Genomic DNA, 17,461 nt, shown 5'->3' with positions numbered 1-17,461 from the left:
ACAAGAGTCCAGAGCTGAGATGGGAGAAGAATTGGTGGGGTGGGGGCCAAGGCTTAGCAGGAAAGCAGCTAGTGACATCATTGATTGCAATAAGACCTAGTTATACCCAAGGTTGCCCAGGAAGCTTTGAAGAAATGCAACTGTCAGGCTGAGGTTTGTTGCCTGCTCTCAGTAGGAGGTAAGGAAGTCCTTGTACCAGGGTAGAGCTGACTGAAATGCTATTGCTATGCAGATGAGGGGGTTGGGGGGGATGGAGGCTGGCCGCAGCAAGCCTGGCCTCCTGGGCTTCTCTCCCTTATCTTTTGTCTTCTTTTCTATTCCCAGCAACAAGCCAATCTGATCCCAGGGCTAAACCTCAGTGCACTTGGCATCTTTTCGACTGGACTGTCTGTGCTTCCTCCACCAGCAGGGCCCCGTGGAGTTCCCCCCAGTCCTCCCTATCACCCCTTTGCTGTAAGTAACTGGGTGTCCCCCACACCACTGTGCTTGGCACCCCCCAACCCCCCTCCCCCCGGGGGGGGCAGCACAGCTACTCTCTTATGTTGAGGAAGGGCAAACACTTTTGTTTGCAGTCTTGATGAGTGATTGTAATTTGAATAAGAGTTTTTCTGGTGGGGAAAAAATACCAAACCAAGCTCTGAACGTGTGTTCTCAAACATGGGGTCATACCACCTAGGAAGGAACTGCTCACTGCTTCAGTAACTCGAGGTGTGTTTTATAAAAATAAGTTGTTAGTTCAAGCAACATTCATGAGTGTTAGTCATTTAGTACAACCTTTGTCCATAACTGAAATATACTTTATAGAAAGAAGACACCATAGTGTTTGTATGTAAACAGCACACTGCCTGATGTTTGAGCCTTAATTCTCAGCAGAATGTGAATGGTATGTCTTCCGCTTGTCAGTCTTATTCACAAACATCATTCAAGATTAGTACATTACCAAATGGAGGCTGAAGACACTGAACACGTGGCAGCTACCTTCCCCCACCTTATTCTTCTCTAAACACAAGGACGAATTTTGTGGGCAGATTTTGTTACTCCTGTGTATAAACCATTTCGTCGGGGAGAATCCAGTGAGTGGGTGAGCTCTTTGCTGATTGGTGCTTGCTCCCAGAAACTTTTCTGAGGTGTTTGGGAGTACTGTGCTTAACACCCTTAAACTAAAGGGTGGAGCTACCACTTAACTATATGTGCGTCTGTAATGGAGGGGTCGTGGCTGAAGCACCCGGATGTGGGTCACATCCTTTCCCTTTGCTTTGAAGTGTGATAACTACCTTAGCACTGAAAAAGACACTGAAAGATGTATCACTCCCTAGGATAGAGGCTGCATAAGGAGCCTTGTAGAGCATATCTGAAAGTTAGGAGTCCTTGATAACTGAAATTACAGTTGAAAATGATGTATGCAATTTAAACACCATGGCTTTCTCTTAGACCAGATTGGTGCTGGGGTGTTCAAGCATAATCAGTCAATGGTGGCTCATAGATAGCACTGGGGAGCCTGAGGGGGAAGATTCCAAACGTTTTGGGCCACCCTGGGTTACATGGTTAGACCCTGTCTCAACAAAAGAAATAGATGAATAAAAACTAAAGATGTGATATTTTCTTTTGGGGGTTTGTCCTTTAATGTCACGCTAAGGAAAAAGCCCCTTCTTCAGCCAAGAATAAAATGTTTTCCTTATACTAATTTTCAATTGTTGATTGGGGGAAGGGGTTATAATGTATTTTACAGCGTATTTATCTCTCCCCCCCCACCCCCCGTTTTTGGGTTTGTTTTTTTTGTTTTTGTTTTTGTTTTTGTTTTTGTTTTTCGAGACAGGGTTTCTCTGTATAGCCCTGGCTGTCCTGGAACTCACTTTGTAGACCAGGCTGGCCTCAAACTCAGAAATTCACCTGCCTCTGCCTCCCAAGTGCTGGGAGGGTTTTGTTTTGTTTTGTTTTGTTTTTTGACAAAGGGTTTCTCTGTGTATTCCTGGCTGTCCTGGAACTCACTCTGTAAACTAGGCTGGCCTCAAACTCAGAAATCCACCTGCCTCTGCCTCCCAAGTACTGGGATTAAAGGGCGTGAGCCACCACTGCCCGGCTGGGAATTTATCTTGATCTAACCTTATTATTTTTTCCAAGTGTATAGCCAGTTTCTCAAAGTCAGTTATTGAGTAATGTGCTAGCTTATCAGTCAGTTTGAAATCGTGCTCTGCCCTTTGTTTTAGCTTTGATTCTTTGAGACAGGGTCTCTTGTAGCCCAGGCTGGTCTCTCGCTATCTCTGAGAATGGCTTTGAGCAGCCGATCCTCCTGCCTCCACCTCCCCGAGGGTGAGGGCGCCACCTTGCCCAGTTCCACCTGTCTCACAGCCTGGTTCTAGGCTTCACCCAGTCTAGTCAACTGTGTCTCCATGGCAGTCACTGCAGATTCCCACTTTCTGTCAGCCTCAACAGAAAGCTTGCTTTTGTTGTTGTGGTTTCCCTCAAAGAATGAATTGGAAAAGGGTAGCTTTTACTATTTGATTTTTTTTTTCATTCCTTTTAGACATGATCAATCCTACTCATAAAACACCTTGGCCTGCCAACTTCTATTTGGAAAAAAATTTAATGGTACTTTGATGTATTTAAGTTAACTAGAGAGGATATGTTAACGAGCCCATAGGGGAGTTTACTGATAGCCTTCTCCTGAGGCCCCACCTCACTGAGACTACTCCTGGTGTGTGCAGATCAAGGAAGCTGGCAGGGTTAAGATCTTAGGCTGCAGAGTCGGATATAGACCCGGCTTCACAATTTGCTTCTGGTTCCTGCTTCTCAGTGTCCAGCCCCCAAACCCTGTCCCTCCGTTGTCCTAAGAGAACCCACCGCGGATAAGCTGCTGTGCACAGAGACATTCAGTCTGGGGTAGAACAGTGAACCTTCCTAACCTTGGAAAACTGCCCAAGTCCTTGCTTTTCCTGGCTCCCAGAGGGGACACCTACTCTCTTTTCAGCCAGGGATGAGTCTGTCATCAGGTCAGAGCTGTTGAGACGATTGAGAATAATGCATAAACCTGGTCCCGGCCTTCGATACTCCTTTCTCACTGTTCATACCTCTGGTCTCTGGTTTCTCCTAACTCGGGTGTCAGGCCATCTCTTGCCTCTACCTTGCAGCCTGCAGTTCTTCCTGGAAAGTAGGCGAGCTGGTGGTGACTTCTGTGAACTTTCACAAATGTGTGTCTGCTGTATATCTGTCTGCCAGTCAGCAGAGTCAAACTGGGAGTTTTTAATGGGTCAGTGTATGAAAAAGACCACCTACTCTCTCCCTTGTCAGTACTGGGCCACACCTAGCTGTCATCTTTGTAAAAACACTACCCCATATACACTGATAAAGCTTTTGTGTGTATACACACACACACACACACACACACACACACACACACACTCACTCACACAAACATATATATATAAGACAGCCTTGACCTTTTTAGTAGGTGATTGCATCCTGCCTTCCTTAGGTCAGTGGTAGATTGCTTTCTGTTCACCAGAGGAAATATTAATTTGAAAATCCCTTTCTATTAGACGCTGTCAACTCACATCTTAGTGTGGGGAGAAGGGAAACAGAACACTGGTTACAACCTACATTGTTGTAAATAAATACTCATTTATGTTATGCCCAAGTATTAGGGACCCCAAAGACCACTGAGGAACCAATTCTGATACAAACACACATTATTACTAGCTTGTGAGCAAGAACTCCCACCATCCCCATCACAGCGGGTTAGAATGAGAGCCCCACGTCTAGGGGTATAGGGTATTTATTGTGGATACAGCAAGTTTGGGGAATTTCTATTCGGGTCAGCAAGTTAATATTTTAAAAACTGCATCTCTGGTGAGATCTGCAGGAACCGGACACAGGGACAAAACCACCTGACAAACAGGATGGCTAGGTTATCTACTCTCTGCAGGATGTCTTCAGGTATCTCTGTACATTGACCCTGCTGTTGGGATGTTTGCTTGAGTGGACTTTGTGGTTTTCTTCCTGGAATTGGAGTTTAGTACCTGGTCTCTCACAAAATGGAGTTTCTTCAAAACTGGAGTCGGTTGGGCTTTACAATTTACTCTCCTGAAAATAGCTCATACCTTTTGGTTCTTAGATGTACGTGAGGTCACGTTTACATCTAGGCCAGGTCTACAAGGCCCTGGGCTGCCACTCTTCCATCTTGGTCACCCTGGCTTAAGACTTCTCTGAAGTTATTTTTTCCTTTTGTCTCCCAAGTAGACCATAAATCCCCTTGTGTCCCTCCCTCAGGTCTCCCACGGGGTGGTGCTTAGCAGCTTTTGAGGAATGGATAACAAATACAATCAGATATAGGCATAGACCCCGTGGGATAGACCCGTGGGATAGACCCGAGGAAAGTGGTCCCATTTGTAGAGCTAGAGATTCGGACCGAAGCGTAGACCTAAGCCTCTGCAGGAAATGACCTGTTGTTAAATCCAGAATTCTTTCTTTCTAGCAATTATTCAGCTCCGACTTAGGGATAAAGGGAATCTGACCTCATTGTTGTTTTACATTAAAAATTTCTGTCCTATGGTGGGACTGATTTTGGCAGTGTTCCTGTTAGGACTTTTGAGGCCCCGGAATACCATCTGTGCCGTGGATCTGTTCTTGGCTTTGCATGGGTGTTAGACTCACAGTTCACAGTAACCACTTTTGCTATGAGAGCCGAGTTGCTTCGGGCCAGAGGCAGGCAGAGGCCTCATTTCCCCTGGTTAGAAGTTTGAGCAGAGAAGCCGCAGTGGTCCTCTTTCCTCTGTGCTGACCTGCCACGCCCCAGGCATGCACAGAGAGAGGGCTGGAATCCATGTGCTTTCCAGAGAGTCTCCAAGAAGTAGGGCCAAGAGAGAGCCTTTTTGCCCACGTGCCTTCAAATTGTGAGGCTTCCCTAAGGCCACTGGCCCGGTAGCACCCTCTTGTGGGCTGAGACACCTCTCCTGTCTTTCAGTCCAACCAAGGCATGAGCCAGGATGCCACAGGTGAGAGGCCCCTCCCTAGAACCTGAGAAGCATCCAGGGAGCTCAGAACTCTGGTTTTGTTCTAAGGGATCATAGTGTGAAGCTCGATCTGGAGCCGAGTCTAGCTGGAGAGGCGGATGGTGGAAGACATGCACATCACTCAGACATGTGTGCTCAGGGCCCTCAGCTCTCCTCAGACTTCAAGCTCCAGCCACACCTCCCTGTGTCAGGCAGGGCTGTGTACCTGGGTACCTTGTGCCTGTCACTGCCTCCCTGGCGGTGACAGTGAGAACAGGGTTTACTCGACTTTATGTAAAACGTACTTAATTACAGAGTTTGGCTGACTTCAATAAGGGTCCCTCCCATAAGAATATGGACTCAGATATGTCTCACAGGACCACTATGAGAATAAAAAATTATAAATAGATTTATAAATACTGTAGGTATTCAATTTAAATAACAGCTGTTTCAACTTTGATTTTCTTAATAGCTAGCTCTGCTTCGTGAGTCCACATCTGCCTTCCTGCTCCACTTCTCCCTCCCCACACCTGCCCTCCTTCCTCCCATCTGTTCTCTTCCCTCCCCACATCTGTCCTCCTCTCCTCCCTACATCTGCCCTTCTCTCTCCCCACATCTGCCTTCCTCCCCACCCTACATCTACCCTTTTCCCCCTTCCCCACATCTGCACACAACGCCTTTATCCGTCTGCTTCCTTTCAGTTACTGTTGCTTTCAGTTTCTCCACTGAGTTTCTATTCCTTCTGGAATAGAAACTGTTCTGTCTCCAGTGATCACATTTGCTTGTTCTGAATAACTCTTGGGTTTTATTCCAGGGTTCTCTGTTGCTTGTAATGTACAACTTGTAATTTCCTATAAAATAGGAGCCACTAGCCCTGTCTCCACCCAAGCAGGTCAGAGCAGTGAGGGTGTGTGCGCTGCATTCATAGGGGGCAGGGGTCATCTTAGAAGCCAGGTGGCACCTTGCCATGGGTTCCATGGTCTCATGGTAAAGGGAGTTGAGCAGAGAGTAGGAACACAAGGTACAGTTTGTAGATGTGATAGTGGTGTTGGCTCATAGACGTGTTGCGTGGACTCCGACTCACTGAATGTCTTGTTACTGTGCAGACCCACTCCGGATACTTCTCCAGTCTGTACCCTCATCACCATTTCGGCCCATTCCCACATCATCACTCCGTAAGTGCCCCTCATTTCTGCCCCAGTCACCATTCCTCCCCAGTTCCTTCTGCTCTGTGGCCAGTTCCATGTATCCCCTGATGACCGGGCCTGTGAATGTTCACAGTGTGAATGTTCTCTGCTGTGGCTCGAGGCTGCCCGAGGAGTCATGCAGCTCACAGTGGAAGCACCAAGCCACCCTGGGAGCCCCCTTACCTCTGCGGCCTCTCAGGTGATGCTCACAGTTTGAGCTAAGCCTGGACTGTGTAGTGAGTTTCAAGTCAGCCCAGGCTGCATACGGAGTAAAATCCTTTCTTAAAGAACAAGAAGCCTAGAGTTGTGGCTCAGTCATTAAGAGTGCACATTACTCTACCAGAACACTGGAGTTCCCAGATCCCACATCAGGTGACTCAGTCATCTGTAACTCCAGGTTCAGGGGATCCAGTGTCTCCAGTTTTTGTAGGCACCTGCACTCATGTACACACACACACGCGCACGCACGCACGCACCACACTTTTTAAAACATACTAAGGCCGGGTGTGGTGGCACACGCCTTTAATCCCAGCACTTGGGAGGCAGAGGCAGGTGAATTTCTGAGTTCGAGGCCAGACTGGTCTACAAAGTGAGTTCCAGGACAGCCAGGGCTATACAGAGAAACCCTGTCTCAAACAAACAAACAAACAAACAAACAAACAAACAAACGAAATGTTAATAAGCTAAAGAAAAGCCTCCAGTAGGCAGGGGATGTGGCTCAGTTGGTAAAGTGCTTACCATACAAGCATGGACCGGAGTTCAATTCTAAGCACCCACATAAAAGCCAGGTGTGCCAGGTGCTCCTGGCACTGAGGGACTGGTGGTAAGAGATCTCTGGATCTCACGGGCTAGGTAATCTAACTAGGTCAGTGAGCTCTAGGTTCCGTAGGGTACTTCATAGTAACACTAAGGTATAAAGAGCGTGATTGAGGGAGGATACCAGCCTCAGCCTCTGGCCTCTAACATGTATGCACACATAGGAACATGTACACAGGCATACACTATATCACACATTTTTTTTTTTTTTTTTTTTTTGCTGGTGTTCTTCAATCAAAGTCTAGCAAGCAAAGCCACATCATTCCCACAGACACCTATAGCATCAACCTCTGCCAGCCTGGCCTAAGAACCTCTGACTTTCTTCAGGGGTTCCAGGAATAGGTGGCTTACCCACCATCCTGGGTACTCAGCATGGAGTCTGGTCACAGCAGGGCGAATCACCTTGTAAGGTGGTGTTCCTCATTATAGGATGGGCTGGACAGCTTCCCCTCTGTCCTTTGACCAGGCGTGGTTAATAGCTTTTTATTATTTTGTATATTATTGTATATGTGAAAGCTCATACCCACCACAGCACATACAGCGAGCACCATGTGCAAGTCAGGACAACTCCCTCCCTCCCTCCCTCCCTCCCTCCCTCCCTCCCTCTTTCTTTTAGAATAAGTTATTTATTTTATGTATATGAGTACACCATTGCTCTCTTCAGACACACCAGAAGAGGGCATCAGATCCCATTACAGATGGTTGTGAGCCGCCATGTGCTTGCCGGGAATTGAACTCAGGACCTCTGGAAGAGCAGTCGGTGCTCTTAACCTCTGAGCCATCTCTCCAGCCCCAGGACAGTGTTCAGGAATTGTCTCCTTCCACCAGAGATTGAACTCATGTCATCAAGCTTACATGACAAACATTTTTTTTTTTAATCCACTGAGTCACCACAAAATAACCCATTTTGGTTCTTGGAGGAAGGCCCAGGAAGTATATATATCAAATCTGTGTCTGAGAACCCAGGGACAGCCAGCTACATGTGCCCCACAAACATGGGTGGGTGGGTGCTCAGAGGTCCTTGCAGGCTCATGCAATCTTGCTTAGGTTCAACATCACTCCTCAGATTCATCTATAGAGCACCAGGCCACACACTGACATGGCACTTTGGCCATCTCCCCAGATTGCGAGGCCTTCCCATGTTGGGTCTGTTAACCGCACTTGGCTGGGCCATGAGGTGCCAGGTCAGAATGATAGCTGTGTATGTGTTCTTTTCTAGTACCCAGAGCAGGAGACTGTAAGTCTCTTCATCCCAACCCAGGCTGTGGGTGCTATCATCGGGAAGAAGGGGGCACACATCAAACAGCTCGCTCGATTTGCTGGTGCCTCCATCAAGGTAAGATTGTTACTGCCTGTCCCCATGGGCCACCTCCTGTCAGTGCTAGAGAATTCTCACAGCACCTAGAGATGGCCATTCCTGTCAGCTCCCATTCTTCATCTTAGTCCTTTCCTGTTCAATCAAACCAAAGTTAGAAGAAAGAACTAGTAATGACCAAACCTGATCCTCCAAGGGTTGGCACTGTCCCCTCTTCCCGAGAAGATAGAGAAGGCCCACATGAGCAGAATGAGCATCTATGCCTAGCACTCAGCATGTTGATGCTCCTTAGCCCAGGCTTCAAGGACTTACAGACTGTGGGAACGCAAACTGAAGAACTTTCTGGAAAGTGCTGATAAGATCATAGGCAGACAAAGCTGATAGTGTCTCCTGTTAAGAGGCCAGGACTGAGCCAAAGTCTGGGAGAGGGAATTCCCCTTGGTTTGCAACACTGATGTGTGCAGATGTGGCTGCAGCCCATGTTCTGCCCCCTCAGTTGTCAGTGATTGTTTGCCACAGATCTGCCTCAAGCCCAGCTGTTGCTCTGACTCAGCGCGAGGCCGTGACTCCGAAAGCCCCCGTGAAACGCTTCCGGAAATGCTTTTCATTGTTACGGGAAAGAATTTGCTACCATGAGACAACCCAGAGTTATGCCAAGTCTCATGACTTGGAGAGAGAATGCCTACACTTTTCCCCTGAGAGCTGGAGTTTCTCCCACAGCCAAGTGTGACAGGGAAGAAAACCAAAAACAAAGCATTCTGAGTTGTGCATTATGAGGACAGTGGTGGCCCTGGGAAAGATGGCATCTTGCTGTACTCTCAAGCTGCATCCATCTGTGCTTGCAGTTAGGGGTTCACATTTGCACTGGGGGTTAGCTAGCCCACGGTGGGCTGGGCATGATGAGAGTGTGGGGTGCTTTATGCCCGATGGCTTGGCACGTATAATACCCTGGCCTAGATGATGCAGACAGCAAGGATGAGGATGACCATAGTCTGCAGTGCCCAGAGATCTTTCTTAGTGCCTAACGCTGTAGTCTGAGATGGTTAAACACAAAACAAAACAAAACTCTACAGTGAGACAGCTTGGACCGAAGGGCTTTGAGGGTTTCCTTTATTCAAACCTCAGTTTACAGGAAAAAAGCAAGACACAGAGAATAAGGCTCATTGAGACACCTAAGTGGTCAGCCTCAATCTTAGACAGAAATTCCACTGGCCACTAGGATCCTGAGGTCCTGAGGCAGACCAGACCACAGTACCTTCTTGGTCTCCTCAGCAGGTGGAATGACTGCCTGGAGCTACCAGATCCAGATCAACTCTGTTGTTGACTTCTCTTCCTCTTCCTGTACAGAGTTTTTAAGTCAGAGTGTGCTGGGGGTGGAAATGTAACAAGAACCCAACGGGGGCTTGGCCTCTGTGGCTTTCCCTAGCTGCAGAGGGATCCACAACCCCTTTCTTGACTCTAAAGCCAGAACCAGGTGACTGAAGCTGCCTAGTTCTCACGCTTACTGCAACTGGAACTCGGCCCCTCGAGTCATTTCATCAGCTTTCTGTCTTTGATGGTTTTCTTCACTGCTTAAGCCTTTGTCTAATTCCTCTCCACAAGTCCGAAGCTTGGCTGGGTGAGGTCTTGCTCTGAGATCACGATCTTCCTTATTCCATTTAGTATAAGGCTTTTCTTTAAACTTTTATCTCCTTGAACACAATAAATACATAGCTCCACTACACCTCCTGGTGCTCCTATTCTCTTCAGACTGTACATTTTATATTTTTCCTTGGTTGGCTTATGAGAGTGGCCACATGACAGAGTCAGTACTAGGCTGTCTTGAAATCTCTGCCAATGCCATTAATCCAAAATGCTCTAATTTAGCCTCAGATAGATTTTTTTTTCCCCCTAAAATACCACAGGAGTGGTCTCCAGGCCATTTACTGTATTCTTCCCTCTGAAATGTCTTCACCTGGGCCTCCACAGTTCAAATTGCCCTCAGTGCTGTCTTCATGCTCCTATTGGTAATGGCCCCGTAAGCCCTGCATTCAGGTGCATTCAGCTCCTTTCCTAATCCAGAGTAGCAACATTCACATTCCACCACCAAACAGCCGGTCTCAGCCACACTCCGCTCGCGGTACCAACTTCTGTCTTAGTGTTGTGCTCTGAAGAGACACTATGACAACTCATAAAGCATTCAGCTGGGGCTGGCTTTACAGGTTCAGAGGTTTAGTCCATTTCCATCATGGCAAGAAACATGGTAGCACAGCCAGATGTGGTGGTCTGGAGGTCTACATTAGATCCATTGGTAGCAGGAAAGACACTGGGCCTGACCTAGGCTCCTAAAACCCCAAAGCCCACCTCAGTGGCACACTTCCTCCAACAAAGCCACACCTGCTAATCCTTCTAAACTAATGCCACTCCCTAAGCATTCAAATGTATGAACTTCTGGGCCCATTCTTATTCAAACCACCAGATACCTTTAATCAAACTATTGGTGAGGTCTTTGTATTCTCACAGGATTAAAAAGCTTGCTGGCTCCATCTTCCCAATGGGGAAGGAAGTGCATAAGGAGAAAGGTTTGCAGAGCTGTGGCTGGAACCAAGGCAGCCTCTTTTACTGACAGACATACCTGCTCTGCCTTCCTAATCTTTACAGCTGGCTCATGTGTGCTGTGAGTTAGAGCCAGGGTGACCTTTCCTGCAGCTACATAGGGACTGGACAATGCTGCCGACTAACCCTTCCTTCCCTCTAGGCCCTGGGGGTTGCCAGAACCTGTATCTGCTAGGACTTGGATGCAGGGAGAGGCAGTAACTACTGACCTGCTCGGACCTGCTCTGGGCAGCCAATGGCTCAGACTTGATACTGAGAATTAAGGCCATGACTTCCCTAAGACCAGGGCTGAGGCAGCACAACGTCAGACAGGGCATGGGGCTTGAAGGCAGAAGCTTCCTCACCAATTGGTGTGCGCAGGGCTCTGGGCATCCGCACATTCCTCTTTCCTTTGACCGCAGATTGCTCCAGCAGAAGGTCCAGATGTCAGTGAGAGGATGGTCATCATCACTGGTCCTCCTGAAGCCCAGTTTAAGGTCAGTGCCAAGGACCATGTGAGCCCTGCAGGCTCTGGGTCCAGGGCAGACAGCTCAGAGGTGTATTCATTTCTCCTGCTGCTTGTGGGTGTCAGACTCCGGCCTGGTTGCGCATTTCTCTGTGCTCTGCCTTCTCTCCTCAGAAAGGTGGGTCGTCAGTCAGTACCCATTCTGTTGGGCATCTTTGGCTTTTCCAGCTGAGGGGCATTAGCATGCATGCGGAAAAGAAGCCTTATGTAGTAGAAGTTCTGACAGCTCCTAAGGGGATTCTAGCAACATGGGGGAGAGTCCCTTCCTCTGGGAGATTAAAACTTGAATTTCAAGAAGTCAGAAATGTCTATTAATATGTCACAGACAAACAAATGTGGAGTACTATGTGAAAGAATATTATTTTGCCATGAAAGAATGAAGTGTCAGTGCATGCCTAGGGATGGACCTAGACACCTAAGAGTATGTAGGTCGTGCTTCCACGGACATGAAGTGTCTGCAGCAACCTGTAGAAAAAGAAGGGGAACTGGAGGTCGCTGAGGAATGGGAGCAGGAAGGGGTGGGACCAGCTCCTGACTGCTGTGGTGGTGGTTGGGGGTGCAGAGGCAGTCTTAGGGCCTCATACATAGGGGGTAGCAAGCTCTTGACCACTGAGCCATACTCTTAGCCCGCTTCCAGGGTTTTTTTTTTTTTTTTAAGTTTAATACAGGGTCCCACTAGGTTGCTCAGGTTGGCCTTGCTTTATTTTATTTTATTTTTGACCTTGAAATTATTTCCCTCAGCCTCCTGAGATCCTGGGATTCTCAGGTATCGGTAGCTGGTACTACTGATGGGTAATGGGATAGAGCCAGAGTATTACAGAGAGCAATGGTCCCCCAGCACTGACTGCTGCCAATGTACATGCCAAAATGATCTCTTTACTAGCACATGCAGGACCGTGAGTTTGATTCCTAGTGCCACCGTGCCAGGTTCAGACTCACTACATCTGTCACCACCGCGCTCACGGCCTTCAGTAACTGGAGAACTAAGCGCGCAGTGGAGAGGGAGTTATGAAAATCTTAAACCAATGCAACAAAACAAATACTTATAGGCACTGGGAATATGGAAATAAGAATGTAGTTGTGGTGGCTCGCCAGTTGGCCCAACCTGGACACAAATGTTCCCTAGAGGAGGCAACCACAGCCACGAAGCTAGCAGCCCTGTGCAGGTTGCAGAGTGAGGCAATGTATGGCGCCCCTGGCTCTGCGGGAACCTGGGCAGGTGTGCTCGGAGGGAGGACGGCATCCATCACGGAGTCTCCCAGCGCCCCCTTGCACTGGCAAAGTGGCGCAGCCCTCTTTGGTGGCTAGCCCAGTCACCGGCTTCTTCTCAGCAACGGATCTTGTTCTCAGGCTCAGGGACGGATCTTTGGGAAACTGAAGGAAGAAAACTTCTTTAATCCCAAAGAAGAAGTGAAGCTGGAGGCCCACATCCGAGTCCCCTCGTCGACCGCTGGCCGGGTGATTGGCAAGGGCGGGAAAACCGTAAGTTGGCTCCTGATTCCCTGCCCTGGCTGTGCCTGATTTCTCTCAGATCCTCGCTGCCTCTTCTGCTCACTCTCACATGTGAGGGAGGGCCTTAGGCTGACAGGCCTGGGTTCTCCTGACCCATGCTCACAGTGAAGTGTGAGATTCCATGGACAGAAGGTCATCAGCACTGCTCTGGCACTGAGGTCTCACTTATATACACGCACACTTATATACATCCTCCCTTTCACACCTACATACACACAGCAGAACCCAAAGTATCTGCTGGCCACTTGACACCACTCTACCTGGTTTCCAAGTCCAGAGACTGCAGCTCTAGCCTATGGTCTCTCTTGATGGCAGTTTCAATGACCCCCCCCCTCCCTACCATAAGCAATTCTCTGGTTCTTTCAAAAGTCTGGATGTCTGCTATAGGGGAGTTGGCTCAACAAAGGGTGAGAAAAATTTACTTGTAAAGTAATTTATGTTTTTGGTCTGAAGAAGGTGTAGGTAACACGTCACCTGAATTCCGAAAATGGAGGTATAATTCAGTGATAGAATGGGCGCCAGACCCTCAGAGAAACATTTTAATCCCAGACATGAATAGGGTATCTGTTGGGTGCGAGTGTGTTCTGGAAGATGGCTTTCTCATTAGGCGAATGGGTGACTGGACAAGTACTTGTAGAGCTTGGTGCATGATGGTGAAGTAACATTGTTGGGTGATAGGAACTGCAGTGCCCCAGGGAGCTCAGATTCCAGGTGTAGTGAGTCACATGCAAAAGAATACAGTCAGCCTGGACTGCAGGCAGTCTCTGGATCTACAGGTACAATCCAAATCCAGAGTACACACAACCGAGTGCCGGAGGAGTTGAAGCCTGAGCCTCTGTTAGAACCAGTCACTGGATTCTCTACATCCCCAGCTGTGCTTGGCTGTCCCCATCATGACAAGGATCAGGGACAGACAGGACCTCTGTGTGTTTGTAATCCCAGCCCTCTGGAAATGGAGAATGGAGGGTCAGAAGTGGATGGCCATCCTCCCCCGTGTAGCAAGTTCAAGGCCAGCCTTCTCTCAAAAGAAAGGGAGGGGGACGGGAAAAGGAGGGAGGAGGAAGTTGGTGGTTTATGCTCTGTCAGACAACAGACTGCTCATGGCTAACAGCCAGGAAGCAGGCTTCTAACGTGGGCTGTCACTGGGGTCCCCATGAGTGTCTACAGAATTAGAGCATTTGGCTTAGAAATGGCCCATGGAAGCTGGGCAGTGGTGGTGCATGCCTTTAATCCCAGCACTTGGGAGGCAGAGGCAGGTTGAGTTCGAGGCCAGCCTGGTCTACAAAGTGAGTTCCAGGACAGCCAGGGCTATACAGAGAAACCCTGTCTCGAAAAACCAAAAAAAAAAAGTGGCCCATGGAGTCAGGGCTACACCCCAATTTTCTGTCAGTCAGCCTTAATGAGCCCAAACCCACACCTGGCCTAGCAGGACAAAGGAAAAGAGGATTGAGCCTCCTGCCTCCTTTACTCCCCTAGACTAAGCCCCTCCCCCTGTATCCGTAGCCCCTCCCTCCACTGCCCAAGAATTAGCTTTGGGATGGGGGCTCGCCTGGCTCACTGCCTTCTCTGCCTTCTCAGGTGAACGAGCTGCAGAACTTGACAAGTGCAGAAGTTATCGTGCCTCGTGACCAAACGCCAGACGAGAATGAGGAAGTGATCGTCAGAATTATCGGGCATTTTTTTGCTAGCCAGGTACTACTATTCATTCTGGGAGGCCCTGCCTCCTGCCCAGCTCTTCCCACTAGCTCAGAGTTTGTATTTGTGTCGCGTGGCCACCACACACAGTGTGGAACCCCTCCCAGCCCCCTGACCTCAGGGACAGGAAACTGTTGGTGCAGTGCCCTTGGCATGCTTAGGTTGGGAGTGTAGCATCCCTAGCCATCCCGGGCTTCCTCTGAGAGCCACGTGTCTGTCAGGCAAGCCCCCCGGCAGAGCAGCCAGATGCCAGGTTTCACTGTGGAAGGTTAACACTCAGGAAGGGCCCCTAGTTTTTTGTTGCTCTCTTCCCTGCCTCACTAGAACACCCATGTCACTGTGTGCCTTTGCCAGAGAGGCCAGCACTGCAAGTGTCTTGATGGGTTTGCGAGTGGGTTTTGGAACCAAGCAACTGTGACCCTCGAAGAGCTCTTCTCATGCTTGTAGGCAACTTGCCAACTGCTTGCTGACCTAACCCCTGCAGTTGTTGCCTGGGTCAGTCTCGCAGTTCAGCCTGTGGGCAGCTGGAGCTCACAGTCAAGCTCCAGGTGTTCAGGCTGTGCCTGGGCTCTCGTCTCTCCCTCCTTCCCTGATGTTTCTAGTGCTTTGGAAAGGCGAGTAGGAACATAGCAGAGCTCAGCTGTGAGAGGCAGGGCCTTCGGTCTCTTACCCCCATCGCTGACCCCTGCTACTGCTTCCTGGTCGGTCTGCTTACTGTGAACTCTAGGCTGCTAGTTCCTCCCCCTCCCTCCTGCGAGCCCCTGCCTTGTACCCTGCAGGCTTGCGGTGAGGTGGAGAGGAATTCTGCCCTTGACTGCCAGGCCTGGGGGAGGTGAAATTGGCCTGAGTATCCAACTTTTCCTTGCCCAAGCCCTAGACCCTCGGTTTCCTCCGGGCCCTCAGAACTGGGATTGTTTCTTCCCTGTGCCCTCCCCTCCCCTCTCTCACACTCACTCACTCTCTCACTGCAGACTGCACAACGCAAGATCAGGGAAATTGTACAGCAGGTGAAGCAGCAGGAGCAGAGATACCCTCAGGGAGTCGCCCCACAGCGCAGCAAGTGAGGCTCCCACAGCACCAGCAAGCAACCGATGAATGTAGCCCTCCCAACACCTGACAGATGAGACCAAACAGCCAGCAGATCGGGAGCAAACCAAAGAGCATCCCGAGGAGTGCGCAGTCTGCAGAGCAGCCAGGGCCTGCAGACCTCTACACATCCTGGGATCCAGGAGGGCACAGGGAAGGCCAGGTTGTCCAGAAACACCGCTTGGCCTGCCCCCAGCTTCCCCTGGCTTCTGCAGGCATAACAGCCATCCACTGCCCATCCAACTCAGATTCTCCTCAGTTCCCAGGACGCTATCCCTTTCGGTTGAACTAACATAGGTGAACATGCTCAAAGCAAAGCAAAATTCCTAGCCGTTTCTTTGTTGTGGAAAGTTGTCTCTGTACATGTATGTACATATCAGAAGGGGAAGGATGTTAAGAAATGTGGCCTGTGGGTTACACAGGGTGCCTGCAGCGTTAATATATTTTAGAAATAATATATCAAATAACTCCACTAACAACAATTTTTACTCAGTGATTAATTTTGTTTTCTTTTTGAAGAGAAAGCAGGCTTTTCTAGACTTCCAAGAATAAAGTATTGGGTGAGGTCCACTGGTATAGAAAGGAACTTTGAGCCACCCACACAAAAAATTCACTTGGAGGGAAATCTTGTCAAGGACACTTAATGGCAGTTGTGGGTCACCTGTGTCTGTCAACAGAAGGGATACCGTCCCTGAGGAGGGGCCCTAGGCCCTGGTCACCTGTTTCTCCCACACACCCATTGCTCAGTTTCACAGGTTTTTAAACTGATGATTTTTGGTTTGTTTTGTTTTTGTTTTTTGCATACTGCTATATAGTTCTGTCTCTCTCCTTATCTCCCTCCTAACCTTCCTCTGTCTTCTTTACCCAAAATTCTTTTGAGTCCCTTCGTTCTTTTTCTGCTCCCCGTATCTATGCACCCCTCCCCTCCCCCCAGGCAAAGCAGTGCTCTGAATATCATACCACACACAAGGAACAAATGCGAACCACACAGACCAGCCTCAGCTTACACTCGGTTACTCAAGCGAACAAGAGTCGGCGGTACTTGTCCTAGCATTCGGAAGAGGAAAGCAGGATCCCAGCAAATAAACCAGCCAGCCAAACAAAGAAAAATCCCACAAAGAAAGAATGGACTCTCTCTCCATCTTGGTATACAAGCCATCAACATTTAGTGAAATTCTTTCTTTCTTTAAAAATTTAAAGTGCAGGAAAATAGCAATTTATACGAGGTTGTTGGCCCAGGGCGTTAAATTTACAGATTTTTTTTAAATGAGAAAAACACACAAATAAAAGCTACCTCAGGTGTTTTTTACCTCAGCACCTTGCTCTTGTGTTTCCCTTAGAGATTTTGTAAAACTGATAGTTGGAGCATTTTTTATTTTTTTAATAAAAATGAGTTGAAAAAAAAAAAAGATGAGCTGCCAGCCCCAAGCAGGCGGCAGCCCAGGTGTGCCGCAGCTCTTCTGTCTTCCGCTAGCCAAGAGCCTACGTGGCCTTCTTGTGGACAAACCTAAAAATGTTTATTTTTTAAAAAGTGACAAAGAAAAACAGAGAATATTGGAGCCGTCCTGAATTTCAATAGGGTACGTGCCGTGAGGGCTTTTGCGCTGAAGGATGACCACATCCTGGTTATGTGAAGAAACCATGACACTACCAGACTGCGATGCCGGTTTCCTCTACTGCAAGCAGTGTTCTGTGACAAAAAAAAAAAAAAAAAAAAAAAAAAAAAAAAAAAAAGGAAAAAAATATATCCAAGCTAACAAGA

The 17,461-nt window shown here is 48.5% G+C and overlaps 1 protein-coding gene across 1 annotated transcript in view; it reads left to right on the top strand.

The window, feature by feature from the left end:
- Positions 1-17,461, top strand: part of Igf2bp2 (insulin-like growth factor 2 mRNA binding protein 2) — a 104,291-nt gene extending 86,830 nt beyond the window's left edge. Inside the window, exons 10-16 of the mRNA NM_183029.2 lie at positions 325-453; positions 6,095-6,163; positions 8,211-8,327; positions 11,303-11,377; positions 12,757-12,888; positions 14,497-14,610; positions 15,585-17,461. Of these exons, the coding sequence (NP_898850.2) occupies positions 325-453; positions 6,095-6,163; positions 8,211-8,327; positions 11,303-11,377; positions 12,757-12,888; positions 14,497-14,610; positions 15,585-15,677 (729 nt within the window). The 3' untranslated portion in view covers positions 15,678-17,461. The remainder of the gene's footprint in view (positions 1-324; positions 454-6,094; positions 6,164-8,210; positions 8,328-11,302; positions 11,378-12,756; positions 12,889-14,496; positions 14,611-15,584) is intronic.

This window comes from Mus musculus, chromosome 16 (assembly GCF_000001635.26).
Source record: "Mus musculus strain C57BL/6J chromosome 16, GRCm38.p6 C57BL/6J".
NCBI lineage: Eukaryota > Metazoa > Chordata > Mammalia > Rodentia > Muridae > Mus > Mus musculus.
The sequence above is the reverse complement of the archived record's forward strand: the minus strand, read 5'-3'. Positions and strand labels throughout refer to the sequence as shown.